The sequence below is a fragment of the Chenopodium album genome, chromosome 11, assembly GCF_948465745.1.
Source record: "Chenopodium album chromosome 11, dcCheAlbu1.1, whole genome shotgun sequence".
Classification (NCBI taxonomy): domain Eukaryota; kingdom Viridiplantae; phylum Streptophyta; class Magnoliopsida; order Caryophyllales; family Amaranthaceae; genus Chenopodium; species Chenopodium album.
Window position 1 is genome coordinate 44,647,986 of NC_137844.1, and position 13,515 is coordinate 44,661,500.

The following is a 13,515-nucleotide window of genomic DNA, read 5'->3' on the forward strand; positions in this document are numbered from 1 at the left end:
TCAATTAAACTGTTTCATATTTATTCAATTATCAAAATATTATGCAAAGTTATTACTCCACTATTATGTATGGAGACTTACAATTCTAATAATATAAGCTATTTTCATTGTGTAAAAAAATTTGTTTACGTAAGGGATCCTTTCATTACATTATGCCTAGAGCCCATAAATTTCTAGGAATGAGGCTGCTCTATAACCATATTATACTACATTAAATTTTGGTTGATTATAAATAAGAAACAAAAGCTATAATCCCCCGATGGGCATAGAGCCATGTGCAATTATAGTATGGCCGTGAGACAATCTTTAACGGACATCTCTATAAGTAAAATGGAGCAAATAATTAGGAAAGAAGGGATTGGTAAATATAGAGCATATATCAACAACCTTATCCATATACAAAACAAAAGTTGGGAGGGAAACAATCACAACCAACAGCTAATTTCCCAAGCCACTTCCCCTGCATAGCAATGGCGGCAGCAGCATCTCTTTCCACCATTGTTACACCTGCAACCTCCTCTTCTTCTCTCTCTTTCATCCCTTCTGAAAACTCCTTTACCTATTTCTCACCTAAACTAAAACCCTTCCACAAAACCCTCACTCTTAAATCCCAGAATTTCATTCTATCTCCTCTCCCACTTCTCTTCCCTCTCCACCTCTGCCACTCTTCTTCCGCTTTCAACGATACCGAAGACTCAATAACCGATGACTTGATAACCGGTGAATCAGAAGAGAACCCAAATGAGGTAGAGCAAGAGCAAGAGCAAGAACAGGAACTACAACAAATTCAAGAGCAAGATGAATTAGAAGAAATTATTAATTCAGAAAATAAAGGGGTTGATTCAGTTGACGATTGTAGGCTATTTGTTGGAAATTTGCCTTATTCTATGACTTCTGATCAATTGTCTGAAGTTTTTGCTGAAGCTGGTCAAGTACGGTTCATTGAGGTATAATAATCTCTTCTTAATCTTTAATTTTTGTATTTTTGAAAATTCTGATTTTTAATTTTTTTTTTTTTTTTTTCATTGCACAAATTTTCAGATAATATATGATAAGGTAACTGATAGGAGCAGAGGGTTTGGATTTGTAACCATGGGAAGTGTTGACGAGGCGAAAGAGGCCATTCGAATGTTTGATGGTTCTGTAAGTTCCTCTATATGTTCTCTTTTGTGGCGCCTATATTTTACAAGTTTCTGTCTGTTAATTAGCTTGCTAATAGACTTACAGAACTCAAAAGTTTTTCGCAATTTATATTATACACTCAGGAGAATATGTATTTGACCGTTTAATTGTCGAACTACTTCACTAGTAGGCTTAGCTTTGAACAATTACACCTTGATACACAGTTTTTGAATTAGTCTAAGGATATTAAGACAGACCAAACTTCCTGAAAACAATCAAATCCAATCAATCCTTGAATTTACACCTGTTCTTGCGGTCTATGTTCTAGAGCCTGGTAGCACTAACACTGCTGTAAAACAGATTGTCCTAATTGAAAGTTCGCATATTCAGAATGAGTATTTGAGACAGGGCAAACTGGTTATCCAGATTAGTACAGTATATGATCCTTATCATATGCTTTGTGAAGTTTGTTTGTTTTCAAGAACTGATTTTATGCAAAGTGCTTGATGATTTTGAAATATAAATTGATAGTGCTGATTGGGAAACATCTAGAACTGATTTAGGTGAGACTGGAGACTGACCGAGGACCATCACATAAGTTAAGCCAACTGTGGCTTCCTCTTAGTCTTCATGAGTATCGGAACCTCTTCTGTTGTGTACAATGGTCTTAATGTTGGCCGAGGACTTCTGAAACATAGCTGATGAACTAAAGCAATAAAGCATTGGCTGGGTGTATTGGCTAAGAGGTAGCAAAACTAGATTTGTAGATGCTAAGTTGACAAAAAATGTATAGATTAGTCCAATCATCAATCTGTAAACTGTACTAAGGCTTCAGGCAAATGAGCTGTACCTTGTTTTAATGGCAGTACAAAATTAATGACAATCACATATGTGATTAATTTTCCCGCTGAGTAATTGAGAAATATTTGGCAGCAAGTTGGAGGCCGAACTGTGAGGGTGAACTTTCCAGAAGTGCCAAGAGGTGGTGAGAGGAAAGTAATGGGGCCAAAACTTCAAAGCAGCAACGTAGGTTATGTGGATACTCCTCACAAGCTCTATGCTGGTAATCTCGGATGGGGCGTTACATCACAAGGACTCCGAGAAGCCTTTGCAAACCAAGAAGGTTTTCTGAGTGCTAAGGTGATATATGAGAGAGCAAGTGGAAGATCTCGAGGTTTTGGCTTTATCACTTTCTCAACTGCTGAGGCTGCAGAGTCTGCTCTTACTAACATGAATGGAGTGGTAAGAACTCTTTGTAATTTTATCTTTCGGATCCATGATATTAATATCATGAATTTGAAACGTACAATTTATTAGTTTTCAGTTGGGTAAGCTCTGATTTTGCATCTTTTTTGCTCTAGGAACTGGAAGGACGACCTTTACGATTGAATATGGCATCTGACAGAGCTCGCTCTAATACTGAAACTTATGCTGAGCAGAGTGCATAAATTTCATCTGTAATCCCTTAAAAAAAAAAAAAAAAAGCAATGCTGAAATGTTATTTGACTGATTTACCACAATTATAAAGAGGAATAATTTCTAGAGGAATTACTCAATCAGGCTTCTTCCATTTTGATCTCATTAAGTTGTAGTTCATATATTCTTGTACGCGTAGAGTATGGCCCTAAGGTGTAAATGCAGCTAAATTTTTTTCGTGTAATACTTATTGTACTTTGTATAATTGTATGATTCAAATTCTCAAGATTAATGTGTATCCAGTTTACTGTTATCTGATTGAGCTTTATCATAAGGAAAATTTGCAAATTGCAACCATTTAAAGTTAATATTTTGCAAATTACAACCATTTAAAAAAAAAAAAAAATTGCAGCCTAAAAGTTGTTATACATTGTAAATTGCAACATAATTCAATTGTTTCATCGGTTTGCATGTTGAAAAATATTCGGTTAAGGTTTTAAAAACTATTTTAGTTCTTTAGGGTCCAAATTGAGCTCGGAATTGACAAAAAATTAACCTAAGTGTTTCGTTTTTACAGCAAAAAATAGTTGCCCACAAATCGATACATTTTTGTTACACAAAATGAGACACCTACGTTAATTTTTTGCTAATTCCAAGCTCAATTTGGGTCCTTATGAACTAAAATGGCCCCTAAAACCTTAACCGAATATCTTTTATTTTTACAATTTACAATGTATAAGAACTTTTGGGCTACAATTTGCAATTTTTTTTTTAAATGGCTGTAATTTACAAAATACAAACTTTAAATGGCTGCAATTAGCAAATTTTTCTTATCATAATTCTGAATGTACAAGTCATTCCTTTTCCAAATTAGCCCTTGTTAATTTTTCTTAGCAAATTAGCCCTTGTTTTTACAGCACAGTACAATTTTTTTTTGTGCACGGCAAAATGCTGATTCCTTTTCCAAATTTATTGCAAATAAAAAGATATATTGGAGCGTTTAACAACAACGGAATTTTAACTTCCAAGATCCAATATGAACATCAAAATAACAATCTTGGTTTCACTACTTAAGCAATAAGCCCCAGAGTTTGATTCATGATTTCATGGTGTGAAACCTTCAGTCATAAGCCCACACGGATTTTGCTTCTTCATATGCAGCAAGAAGGTTATTCCTCAATGCCCACATGCCACTTGGTATATTAAGTGGGTCTATCGAGGTTCTTCACTGGCTCTTGTTACCAGTGAGAAGGGCATCAGCAGCAGAGTCTAAATCATGAGGAAAAAAGACCCTGTACCATACAACAGAGCAGATTTAGTACTACAGTATAATACGATCATGCATCTACAAATAGGGCATCCGCACTGTTACAAGTGTAATAATTCATATGGTCTTGTGGAAGATGATAGATTTAATCATGAATGCAAGATAGTGTTGATTTAAATTGTTGCCATAAAGGAAGCACAAATATATAATTCAACGCCCACAAAATTTACCTGCAAGTGTTGTGGTACACATTCTGACTCAGCTGATTTATGTCGGCAATACCCTTGCAGCCAGCAACCACCTCGAGGACTTGCCTACGATACAGGTGGATCACACTTATTGACCGACAACAATATCAAGAAAAAAAGCCACTATAAAGAACAATGATCATAAGCAAAAAAAGAATGATTTCAAATATATGATCCATCACAAGTACAGAGTACAATAAGTGAGTCCCCGAAACTGACGCTATAACAGCCTCTGAGAATTCAAAAATAAATTTGTGATAGACCCAACTGGTGCACCCAAACCATCACTAAAGGTGTATGAGAGAAGAAGAAAGGGGAAAGCAGGGTGTGTCCAAAGGGAGGGGAGCAAATTCCAGCCATCAAGTGGGAGCATGGCAGAAACAGACAAAACAAATTAATGTTCCACTATGGCATTGAGCAATTGTGAATGGGACAAGCTGATTCTCTGATGTAGTAGAAGAAGAAAAAGTTAATTAAGTCTAGGTTATTGTAGTTGCTTAAGTGTAAATAGCTAATAGAACAGTAGTAGCATGTTATGTGAGAATTTGAATGTTATTGACGAGAGAATTGTAGCCTCAAGCTGCTAAGAGAGAAGTTATCACCTTTGTATTTCAGTTTATGCCATAATCAATCAAATACTCAAGCCTTTGTCTTCTAAATTTCTTGCTTTACCGAACTTACAATCTAACAAACTCCAGTCCATAACAAAATTCTACAGAACTCACTCAGCGAAGGGTGCTAAAAAGAAACACATATAACAAACTTGAAAGCTAGGATGGTTCCAAGATGCATAGAAAGCAACCGGACAAATAATAATATAAAATATAGAAGCAGTATCTGGACACTGAAACAGCAGTATACTAGTGCTACATGCTGCTTTAGATAAATTTTCTTGTGAGTGATAATAGAAGAGAAGAAAATTCTAACACTAGAATTATGTTTACACTACAAGCCAAGGTTTACCTGATTATCTAACTAGACAACCAACACTATTTCCTAATTTGCGATTGGCAGCTAGATCATATTTGCAACATGCTAATAAATGACTCAGGACACATCAACATGCTACTGTTTATCTCCACAATTTTATCTTACGAACACCTATGATTAAGAAAACAAAAAACTGCACGACAATAATGTATCAACAGCACATGATTACATTGTACAAACCAGTCTGAAGCAAGTGTTGCTTGAGAGCAATTGAAAAAAAGTGCATAAAAAACTATCTAGATAACCAATATAGCAAACACCAAAGACAAAGAACTAGGTATGTTTTAATAAAAAATAAAATTGAGACACTGAACAAAAGGATATTGAATGCTTGTAACAAATTCAGCATAGTGAACATAGATCACTCAAAGTAAAACGCAGCACGACCACATGAAATTGTAACTTAAGAATTGAATTACACTAACCGAACCAAGCAGGGTTCATTTCGCCCTTTGACAAGGCACTCCGAATCATATTTCTCTTTCTTTTTCGATGGCCATGTCGACTTAATCATTTTAATTCCTGCATGAGTGTTCTTAATATCACAGTATGGCGAGTCAGTCTCAATCATCATTCTCTCAACAGGTATTCCCTTCACCACCTCCAGATTCTCAGCTGTCTTCAGTGAGCAACCATTGACCCCTGTTTGTAAATGTCAAAAGTGAAGAATCACAGGTCAAGTTTGATACTGCTTGAAGCAACAGTCATGCATGAAAGGAACTGACATTATCCATTAGCAAAGACTGACTTTCATATTAAACAACATATGAATTTTTAAGCAATATTTACAATAATTTCCATAGCTTCAAGATTAAATAGCTATGCCTGTTGTAAAATTTAAGCAACTTCAACCACATTACATGAAGATAGTAACAGGAAATGGATTTTGGATTTCAAACACAAACAATGGAAAAAGAAAACTAGATTTGGAACTTTGGGAAAGCAAAGTGGACAATACAGGAGAAACGATGCAGAATCCTTCACAGTATAGGAAATGTTAAGTACAAGTTTGGGTTAGCCTACTTAGTGTTTCCGTAGTTGAGAGTCAGTTAGGTATAGAAGTACTAGAGGCCTTGTCAATTATTCTCCCATTCCCCAACAGGCTACCCTTAAAGTTATCAAGAGTCAATTAATATTCTTCAAGAAACTAGAATGCGCACGAGTGTACAGGATTTCCTGAAAAAGCCCAAAAGAAATAAAATATAAACTGCCATGCCTTATTTAATTTTCCAAATTGGTCAATAACTGCAAATCCGCAATGTATGTCAAATTTTCAATTATCAATTACTTTTCTCACTTTGTATTAATATACTATTGATCAAATCTAGAAGTTTGCTCTACTAGTGTCTAAAACCCAAAAAATGAAACATAATAGAAGCTTGCTCTGTAAGTTAGTGTATTCACCAATGTACAAATCACTGAAAGAAAGTAGTTTATCACGATCTTCTGCACTTCCAGTGAAAGAATGAGCAACTCCAGATAAGAATCTACAAGCAAAGAAGGTGACAGTGACATCAAATTATGCATCTATAGAGAGCATACACAACCGAAATCCATCAGCAACTAAATACATGTTGCATGCTATATTTCATAAACATTTCAATACAGAAAACAACAAATCTCCTGCCAGCATCTTATCATTCGTGCAAGTATTCTTCTCTCAACTATATGACTCGTGATCAAGTTTCAGCAACACTTACAATCAAGAATCAGTAAGATTGCTGTTATCCAGTTTAGGATATGAATTGTCACAAGTATATAGACATCTTGTAAGTTGTAATATTACAAATTTTTTATCACCGGGTTGATGATTACAGCCAAAGAAAGTTTGTCAGTACTCAGTAAGAGTGCAAACCAGCTGATTTGAGTATTATTGCTGTATTGGCATGTTCAGGTTCACATACTGAATATTTTTCTCAACTTAGACAAAATTTTAACTAGCTTTACCACTCTGTATTCAGCTCAATTTATAGATTAACAATGAACTAGATTTCTCTTACAAATTCGACTAATAATTCCAAACCATAATATAGAAATGGAAAGTTTGAACTGCAAACGATAGGAACTAAAGTATAAAATCCATATATCATCTGCTGAGAGCATCACAGGGGCAACTAACATCTTGAGTTTATAGGAGGAGAGCTACACATAAAGACACATTTATTCAGACTTCTTTAGATCTTTCCACAATTGTCATTTATATTTTGATCATCATTACTTCCACAGCCCATTTGATGAATATATGAATTAGGAAGTACTCATATATTAGTAATGAGAGTTGAATGACAATGTCCATAGTAATGCTTGTCTACCCTGAAATTTTGATTTTTCTTAATAAAATTTTATTACTATATTATAACCCCTCTAAAGGGCAGTGGCTGAGACCTTTCACACAAAATTACATACAGATTCATCACCATTGTTAGGAAGATAAAGTATTTAGATTAATGTCTTTAATTTTCATACTCGGGAGATATTTCCTCATAGACTCATAGTTAATTAATAATTATATCAGAATCTTTTGAAATGATTATATTTGCGGTGATGCATAATCTTGGATGTTCTTTATCACTGAATTTAATCCCTTAAAATTTACTATAAAGTTCTTAGTTTAGTTTATCTTCCTTTTGTTAATTTTTGGCACTTGATTGAGTAATATAATTGGAGTCATATAACTGGTTTAATTCATTGGTCTATAGGGATTCGACCCTTACTTTCCCATCTATATAGCAGAAGGTCCACTAAGGTTATTTTTGTTAGGAACGTGAGACGCATATTAACCATTACCACCAAATTAATAATATTACCTTTGAAACGGGGTGTCAAAGTTCAGGTATTCCCTTATAATATTTCACTTACAGTTCTCAGGATCATAAATAATTGTGGCTTATACTAGGTCCAGCACAACAACCACTTATATGTTACGGGTTTATAAGATAGTGTTACGGGTTTATAAGATAGATGTAATAACATTAAGTAAGATCATACTCTAATAAGACAAGAAAGGCACAAAGATAATAATGTACCTGCTTTTATTGCGATCAAGAATATCACAGAAATCTGCTGCAGCTCCACGCATATGCAGGAACATTGGCAGCTTCATAGCATTTGCCAATTCGAATTGTTTCTCAAAATACCTAGGACCAAAGACAAATAAATAACTAGCTCATTTTCACATGCCAAAAAGTAAGCAGTTAGAACACACACCCCCAAAAAAAAAAAAAAAAAAGCCACCAAGGATTATATAGAAGTAACGTACTTCTTTTGGATATCAGCTTGACAAAACTGAAGTCTATCGTAGTCCAGTCCACATTCACCTATCGCCACAACCTTAAATAGTAAATCATAAATATCAAGCACAAAATCATTACAAGTCAATCAAAGAACCATCATCCCCAATTATCTAAGGGGAGAAGAACAAAGTATAAATTAATCAAGGCCCAAATTGAATTCGAAGTTTCTAACACAAAATACTCTCCTTAAGAGATCCATGTGGCAGCAGATGGATGCAAACAGTCTTAATTGTCACAGAAATCACCCCCCCCCCCCAAACGCCACCCCAACAAAAAAAAGGGAAAAACCTCTAGCCAGTTTACATAGCAAAGAAAGTGATGCTCCAACAGTCTAATGTGAAAACAGACAAATGAGTAAGATAAATTACAAAGTAACAAAAAGGAGGTTAGAGAGAATATATGGTACACAATAAACTTTGAATAACATGGAGCAATTTTACACAATTAAGTCAAACAAGCAGTTTTATGATTATATAGACGTACACATGATGAAACTTGATCGATCAGATTCGTAAGCGTTCATATATTACTGACTACTAGCATCAAGAGTTCAAGACAAAAAAGAAAGCTTTGTTTACATTAGATGAGATTCTTCAACATAAATAATGATCAGATTGCTTTTGAGAGGACTGGTGAAAAATAGCATTATTATGTGGACAGAATGATATAGTTACGCACAATTTGAATGCTGATAAAAAAGCAAACATAGTGTGCCCCCAAAAAATTAGCAAGTCCCAGTAAGATAAGCACATAATCAAGCTCCAAAATCATATACTAGCCACTAACCCAAATGAAATTCCAGTTGAAAAGAATTGGTCCCTACCTTTCCCTTCTCGACTCCCTCCTTAGCTAGGGATAGAAGTGCTTGGAAATGCTTTTCAGGATCACCACTTTCTTCGAATTCCTAAAAGTAACATGACATTTCACCCAAGAAAATCACTCAAAATAAACTCAAGCAAGCATAATCATCTAAACTATCATCATATTGTAAGTTACAGTAGCTAAATCACTTGAAAGCAATGCGAAACAAACAATGACATACATTGCATCTAGTTGGGTGCACACCAACAGTACAAAATAGCCTTCCTGAAAATATCAACATCATAAATTACCAAATTTTATTTACCAATCCAAACTTAATACAATTTGTTCAATCCAAGAAAGTAATGAAAATAGATCAAAACCATCAGTTTCTGCAATTGCTAGAGCTTCCTTTGACTCTTCAAGGGATCCTCCTGTCACCTAAACCCAATAAAAACTGAAATTATTTCCACAAAAAAAATCATTAATTTCATGGTAATTACAGCACAAATAATTAATATACAAAAATCCCAGATAAGAATTAAAGACAAATTATAGATTTCAATGGAAAACAGAAAATGGGTATCCCACAAAAATTAGAAAAAAAAAAAAAAAAAAAAAAAGATGAATTACAATGATTCGATCAACTCCAGCGCTCCAAGCTCTGCTCAAAACAGTTTGAATATCCGGGACATGACAATGCTTGCCATGATAGATTCCCTTAAACATGCCATCTACAAAATTACAGAAAATTGACCAAATTAATATAGATATAAAATGAGGGAAGAAGAATGAAAATGAATACCAAGTGTTTGATAAAATGCCTGACCTGTGAAATTAACTGCTATATCTGTTGAAAGAGAGAATGATGATTAGAATATATAGTGTTGGTAGTTTAGCTAAGAATTACATGAAGAGAGTATAATTCATGACTTGCCTATCATCCGTAGTGCAGGAGCGGCCATTGGCAGTGGCGAAATTCAACTACTTTGAACTATGAAGAGCCAGTTTCTTCAACTCTCTCTTTACTTGGGTTAATCTCCCCAAATCCTAATTAATTTAGTAATTTTATTATTTTTAGTAATAATAATTATATAGTAAAAGAAAATAAACAAAAATTAAAAGATAATGTCATAAATGGACATGAAAGTTCAAGTTAGTGAAATGATTGTGATGGTGTTATATGCCTAATCTACTTATTATTCACTATAGGTATTGACTTTGGAGTATATGTAATAATGCATGTAGGAGGCAAAAACTTAACGAAGAAGCTTTGTATTTTGCATATATATGTGAGTGTCGTGAGTATTGTGAGCAAGAGGCGAGTAGCTTACTAGCAAAAAAAGTAGAGCAGCAAATACCTCAAAGAGGAGGAGAGCAAAAGCTGTAGTAGCGAGGGAGGAAGTGACGGAGAGGCAAACATAATACTAGTATTATATTAGTGTGAGGGGTATTTTAGGATTAGTATAAGTATCAATGTTAAGGGTACTTAGCGTAGACTATCCTAAAATACATACTATCTAATATTGGCTGTGTTTGGCAAACAGCTTATTTGAGCAAAATTAAGTTATTTGACCAATATTAGCTTATTGACTATTAAATAAGCTAATTCAAGGTGTTTGGTGGGAAGTTTATTTGAAAAGTTTATTCCATTAAATAAGCTCTTTTTGAAAAAGTTCCTTTTATGAGCTTTTTCAATTAGCTTATTCATTAATTTATGGTGAAATGACACTTATACCCCTATTTAATTTAAAATCATACCTATACTGCCTACCCCACAATTAGCTTATTGGTCATTTCACATACTCAATCAACTTTAAACTATTAGCTATTTACCAAACACTTTTATACAACCAGCTAATAAAATAAGTTATTAGTCAAATCAGTTAATACAATCAGCTAGTCAAATCAACTAACATAATTAGCTTCACCTTTCAGCTTTAAGCTATTCACCAAACACGACCATTGTAATTGTAGTAGTGGTCAATCTACTCTTGAAATTATTGCTAGTAAATTTGTTTTCGTCCGTGGAGATTCGAATCGTGATTTTTCCCTTATTGAGGAGGGTTTTCCACGTAAAAATCTTGTGTGTTGTTTTCTTGTTGTTCCGTATTTTATTATTCTTCTCAATATTGTATTTATCAGTTGCTCTGTCCCCCAACAAAATCAACCACATTTGTCTTGAAAAAAAAAAAAAAAATCAAACTTCTCTTAAATTTCAACAAAGACATTAGATATAAGATATGAAATCGTAAAATTAAAGGAAATTTCTACAAAAGAATGACCAACAATTGAATTGTAAGTTGATTTTGTTTATTTTTCGAACAAAAAGTACAAACCCTAAATTTTTGCCTTATTTTTCAATTATTTTCTATATAGATATATATGATATTTCCATAGTAGTTCATCATTTCTTATTATTTTTGTCATAAAGGTGATTTTTTTTATAATTATAGTAAAATAATATTTGGTATACTTTATTTTGTGTTGAATTAATTTATTGTGTGTTATAAGATTATAAAATTACTAGACACAAAAAGTTGAAAACGAAGTTTACATTTCATAATACTTCTTTGGATAATCCATATTTTTCCCATATTTTTCCTATATTTTCTATAGGTCAAAAATAAGAAATTTTAATTAGAGTTTGTGACTTTATGTAGTTTTTAATTGAATTATGTTATAAGTTGTAAAATGTTCATTTTAAATGGACTTTGTGTTCATTGGGAGAAAAATACACGGATTTTTCACCATATATCCCTGAGTAATTTTTTTATTCATTGTATACTCATGAAAATTTTCAAATTCATCATATACACTTGAGTTTCACAAAAATATCACCAAATGCCCATAATGACTGATGTCAATTAATTTTGTTTGTCATTAGGGTTAATTATGCCACGTGGCAACATCTTATTGGTTATTTTTAAAATTAATTAATTGATTTTTTTAAAAAAAAGCTTGAAAAAATTTCAAAAAAAAAACCATCTCTAACCCACATCCATCAGTTAGCCACCTTAGCCTAGCCACTTCCCACAACTGCCACCCAACCCAACCTCCCCACCGCCGATGCCTAGAACCCCCTTCCTAACGTGTCGGCGCCGCCCCTCCCCTTAGTCCGTCGCTGGTGCCTGCCTATTCCCTTGAACCACCATACCCCCTCCCTCCTCTTGAACCGTAATTCCCCTCCTCGCCTTTCCACTTTAGCCGAAAATCAGGGAACCTACCATCGTCATTGAACCACGATAGCTTATAAGGAGTTGGGTTGTCACGACATGTATGTCAACTTCAAAGAATTAGCTAATTAAAGAAAGTGAACAAGTGCTAGTGATTGAACTCGAATCAACAATCAACTTACAATCTCGACCTTTGATCAAACACTTTGTATGAATTAGATTGGATAATTTTTCATGTTCATTTTTGTAATACCCCGTATTTTTATACGTATTTTAATTTAAATAAGTATTTTGTAAAGTATTTAAATAATTCGAAATGAATTATTTACGGCATTTTAATTATTTATTTAATAATTTTGGAAATACTTTATTTTATTAATTAAAAATATAATTTAAATATAGTTTGGGGCATGTGATTTTATAAAAGGAAATTTTTAAAAGTCAAAAATAAATTTGAATAGGAAAGAAATTTTTAAGGGTATGAAGGGAATTTAAGTTTAGAAGGGTTTCTAGAGAAAAAGGGGGTTAAATATTTAACACATGGACATGTGCAAATTGAACTTTGCCCGGAGTGGAGAATACCCAAAGGAAATTTTCTCTCTCCCTTCTCTCTTATTTTTTTCTTTTCTTTCTTAATTCCCCTTCCCCTTATTTTTTTAAACACCACCGCCGGCCACCACCACACCACAGGACGGCCGACGCGCCACTAGCGGCGCGGCAGCAGCCTGCTGTGGTGTCGGGGCTGCTGCTCTACACTATTAAAAAACAAATTATTTTTTTTAATTCTTTTGCTTAATCCTAAAACTAGCCTTTAATTAATTAATGTTTTTGCATATTTGTGATGATTTTATGATGTTTGATTATGAGTATTATGTAAATAAATTTTCAGATTTGATTTTAAACTAAAAAGCCCTAAATTGAAAACCCTAGGTTTCTAAATTACTGCATATTAAAGGAATTTGATTATGGTTGGTTTAAATTATTGAAATAGGTGTTTTAAAACATATTTACTGCAAGTTTTGATGATTTAATAAAGCTGGAAATTTTGTTAGTAACCAAAAATTAAGTTTCTTGAAGGAATTTTTGACTACCCATTAATAAAGCTGGAAATATTTACCTCAAATCTTGAAGGATATAGAAGTGGTGAATGAATTCCTGGATGTGTTTTCGGAGGAGATCCCTGGTATGCCACCTAAGAGGGC

General features: G+C 33.7%; 2 protein-coding genes across 2 annotated transcripts; one reads left to right on the top strand and one right to left on the bottom strand.

Annotated features, from left to right (window-relative positions):
• Positions 1-343: 343 nt before the first annotated feature.
• Positions 344-2,851, top strand: LOC145567598 (33 kDa ribonucleoprotein, chloroplastic-like). Its single transcript, XM_081626914.1, has 4 exons — positions 344-947; positions 1,042-1,143; positions 2,056-2,364; positions 2,484-2,851. Exons 1-4 carry the CDS (start codon positions 471-473, stop codon positions 2,568-2,570), a joined length of 975 nt encoding a protein of 324 aa, XP_081483040.1. The 5' UTR covers positions 344-470; the 3' UTR covers positions 2,571-2,851.
• A 636-nt stretch (positions 2,852-3,487) lies between these two features.
• LOC145568936 (uncharacterized) lies at positions 3,488-10,513 on the bottom strand. Its single transcript, XM_081628320.1, has 13 exons — positions 10,499-10,513; positions 10,075-10,187; positions 9,967-9,987; positions 9,771-9,871; positions 9,521-9,578; positions 9,379-9,422; positions 9,160-9,240; positions 8,303-8,373; positions 8,070-8,180; positions 6,448-6,530; positions 5,469-5,685; positions 4,036-4,119; positions 3,488-3,830 (listed from the first exon to the last, which is right to left on the bottom strand). Exons 2-13 carry the CDS (start codon positions 10,100-10,102, stop codon positions 3,764-3,766), a joined length of 966 nt encoding a protein of 321 aa, XP_081484446.1. The 5' UTR covers positions 10,103-10,187; positions 10,499-10,513; the 3' UTR covers positions 3,488-3,763.
• Between the last annotated feature and the right edge of the window lie 3,002 nt (positions 10,514-13,515).

Coding starts and splice junctions, on each gene's coding strand:
- LOC145568936 (XM_081628320.1), bottom strand. CDS start 10,102: ATGGCCGCTCCTGCACTACGGATGATAG. Junction 9,872..9,966: donor TATAGCAGTTAATTTCACAG/GTCAGGCATTTT, acceptor GTAATTTTGTAG/ATGGCATGTTTAAGGGAATC. Junction 4,120..5,468: donor AATGAACCCTGCTTGGTTCG/GTTAGTGTAATT, acceptor CCTGTATCGTAG/GCAAGTCCTCGAGGTGGTTG.
- LOC145567598 (XM_081626914.1), top strand. CDS start 471: ATGGCGGCAGCAGCATCTCTTTCCACCATTGTTACACCTGCAACCTCC. Junction 948..1,041: donor GTCAAGTACGGTTCATTGAG/GTATAATAATCT, acceptor ACAAATTTTCAG/ATAATATATGATAAGGTAAC. Junction 2,365..2,483: donor TTACTAACATGAATGGAGTG/GTAAGAACTCTT, acceptor TTTTTGCTCTAG/GAACTGGAAGGACGACCTTT.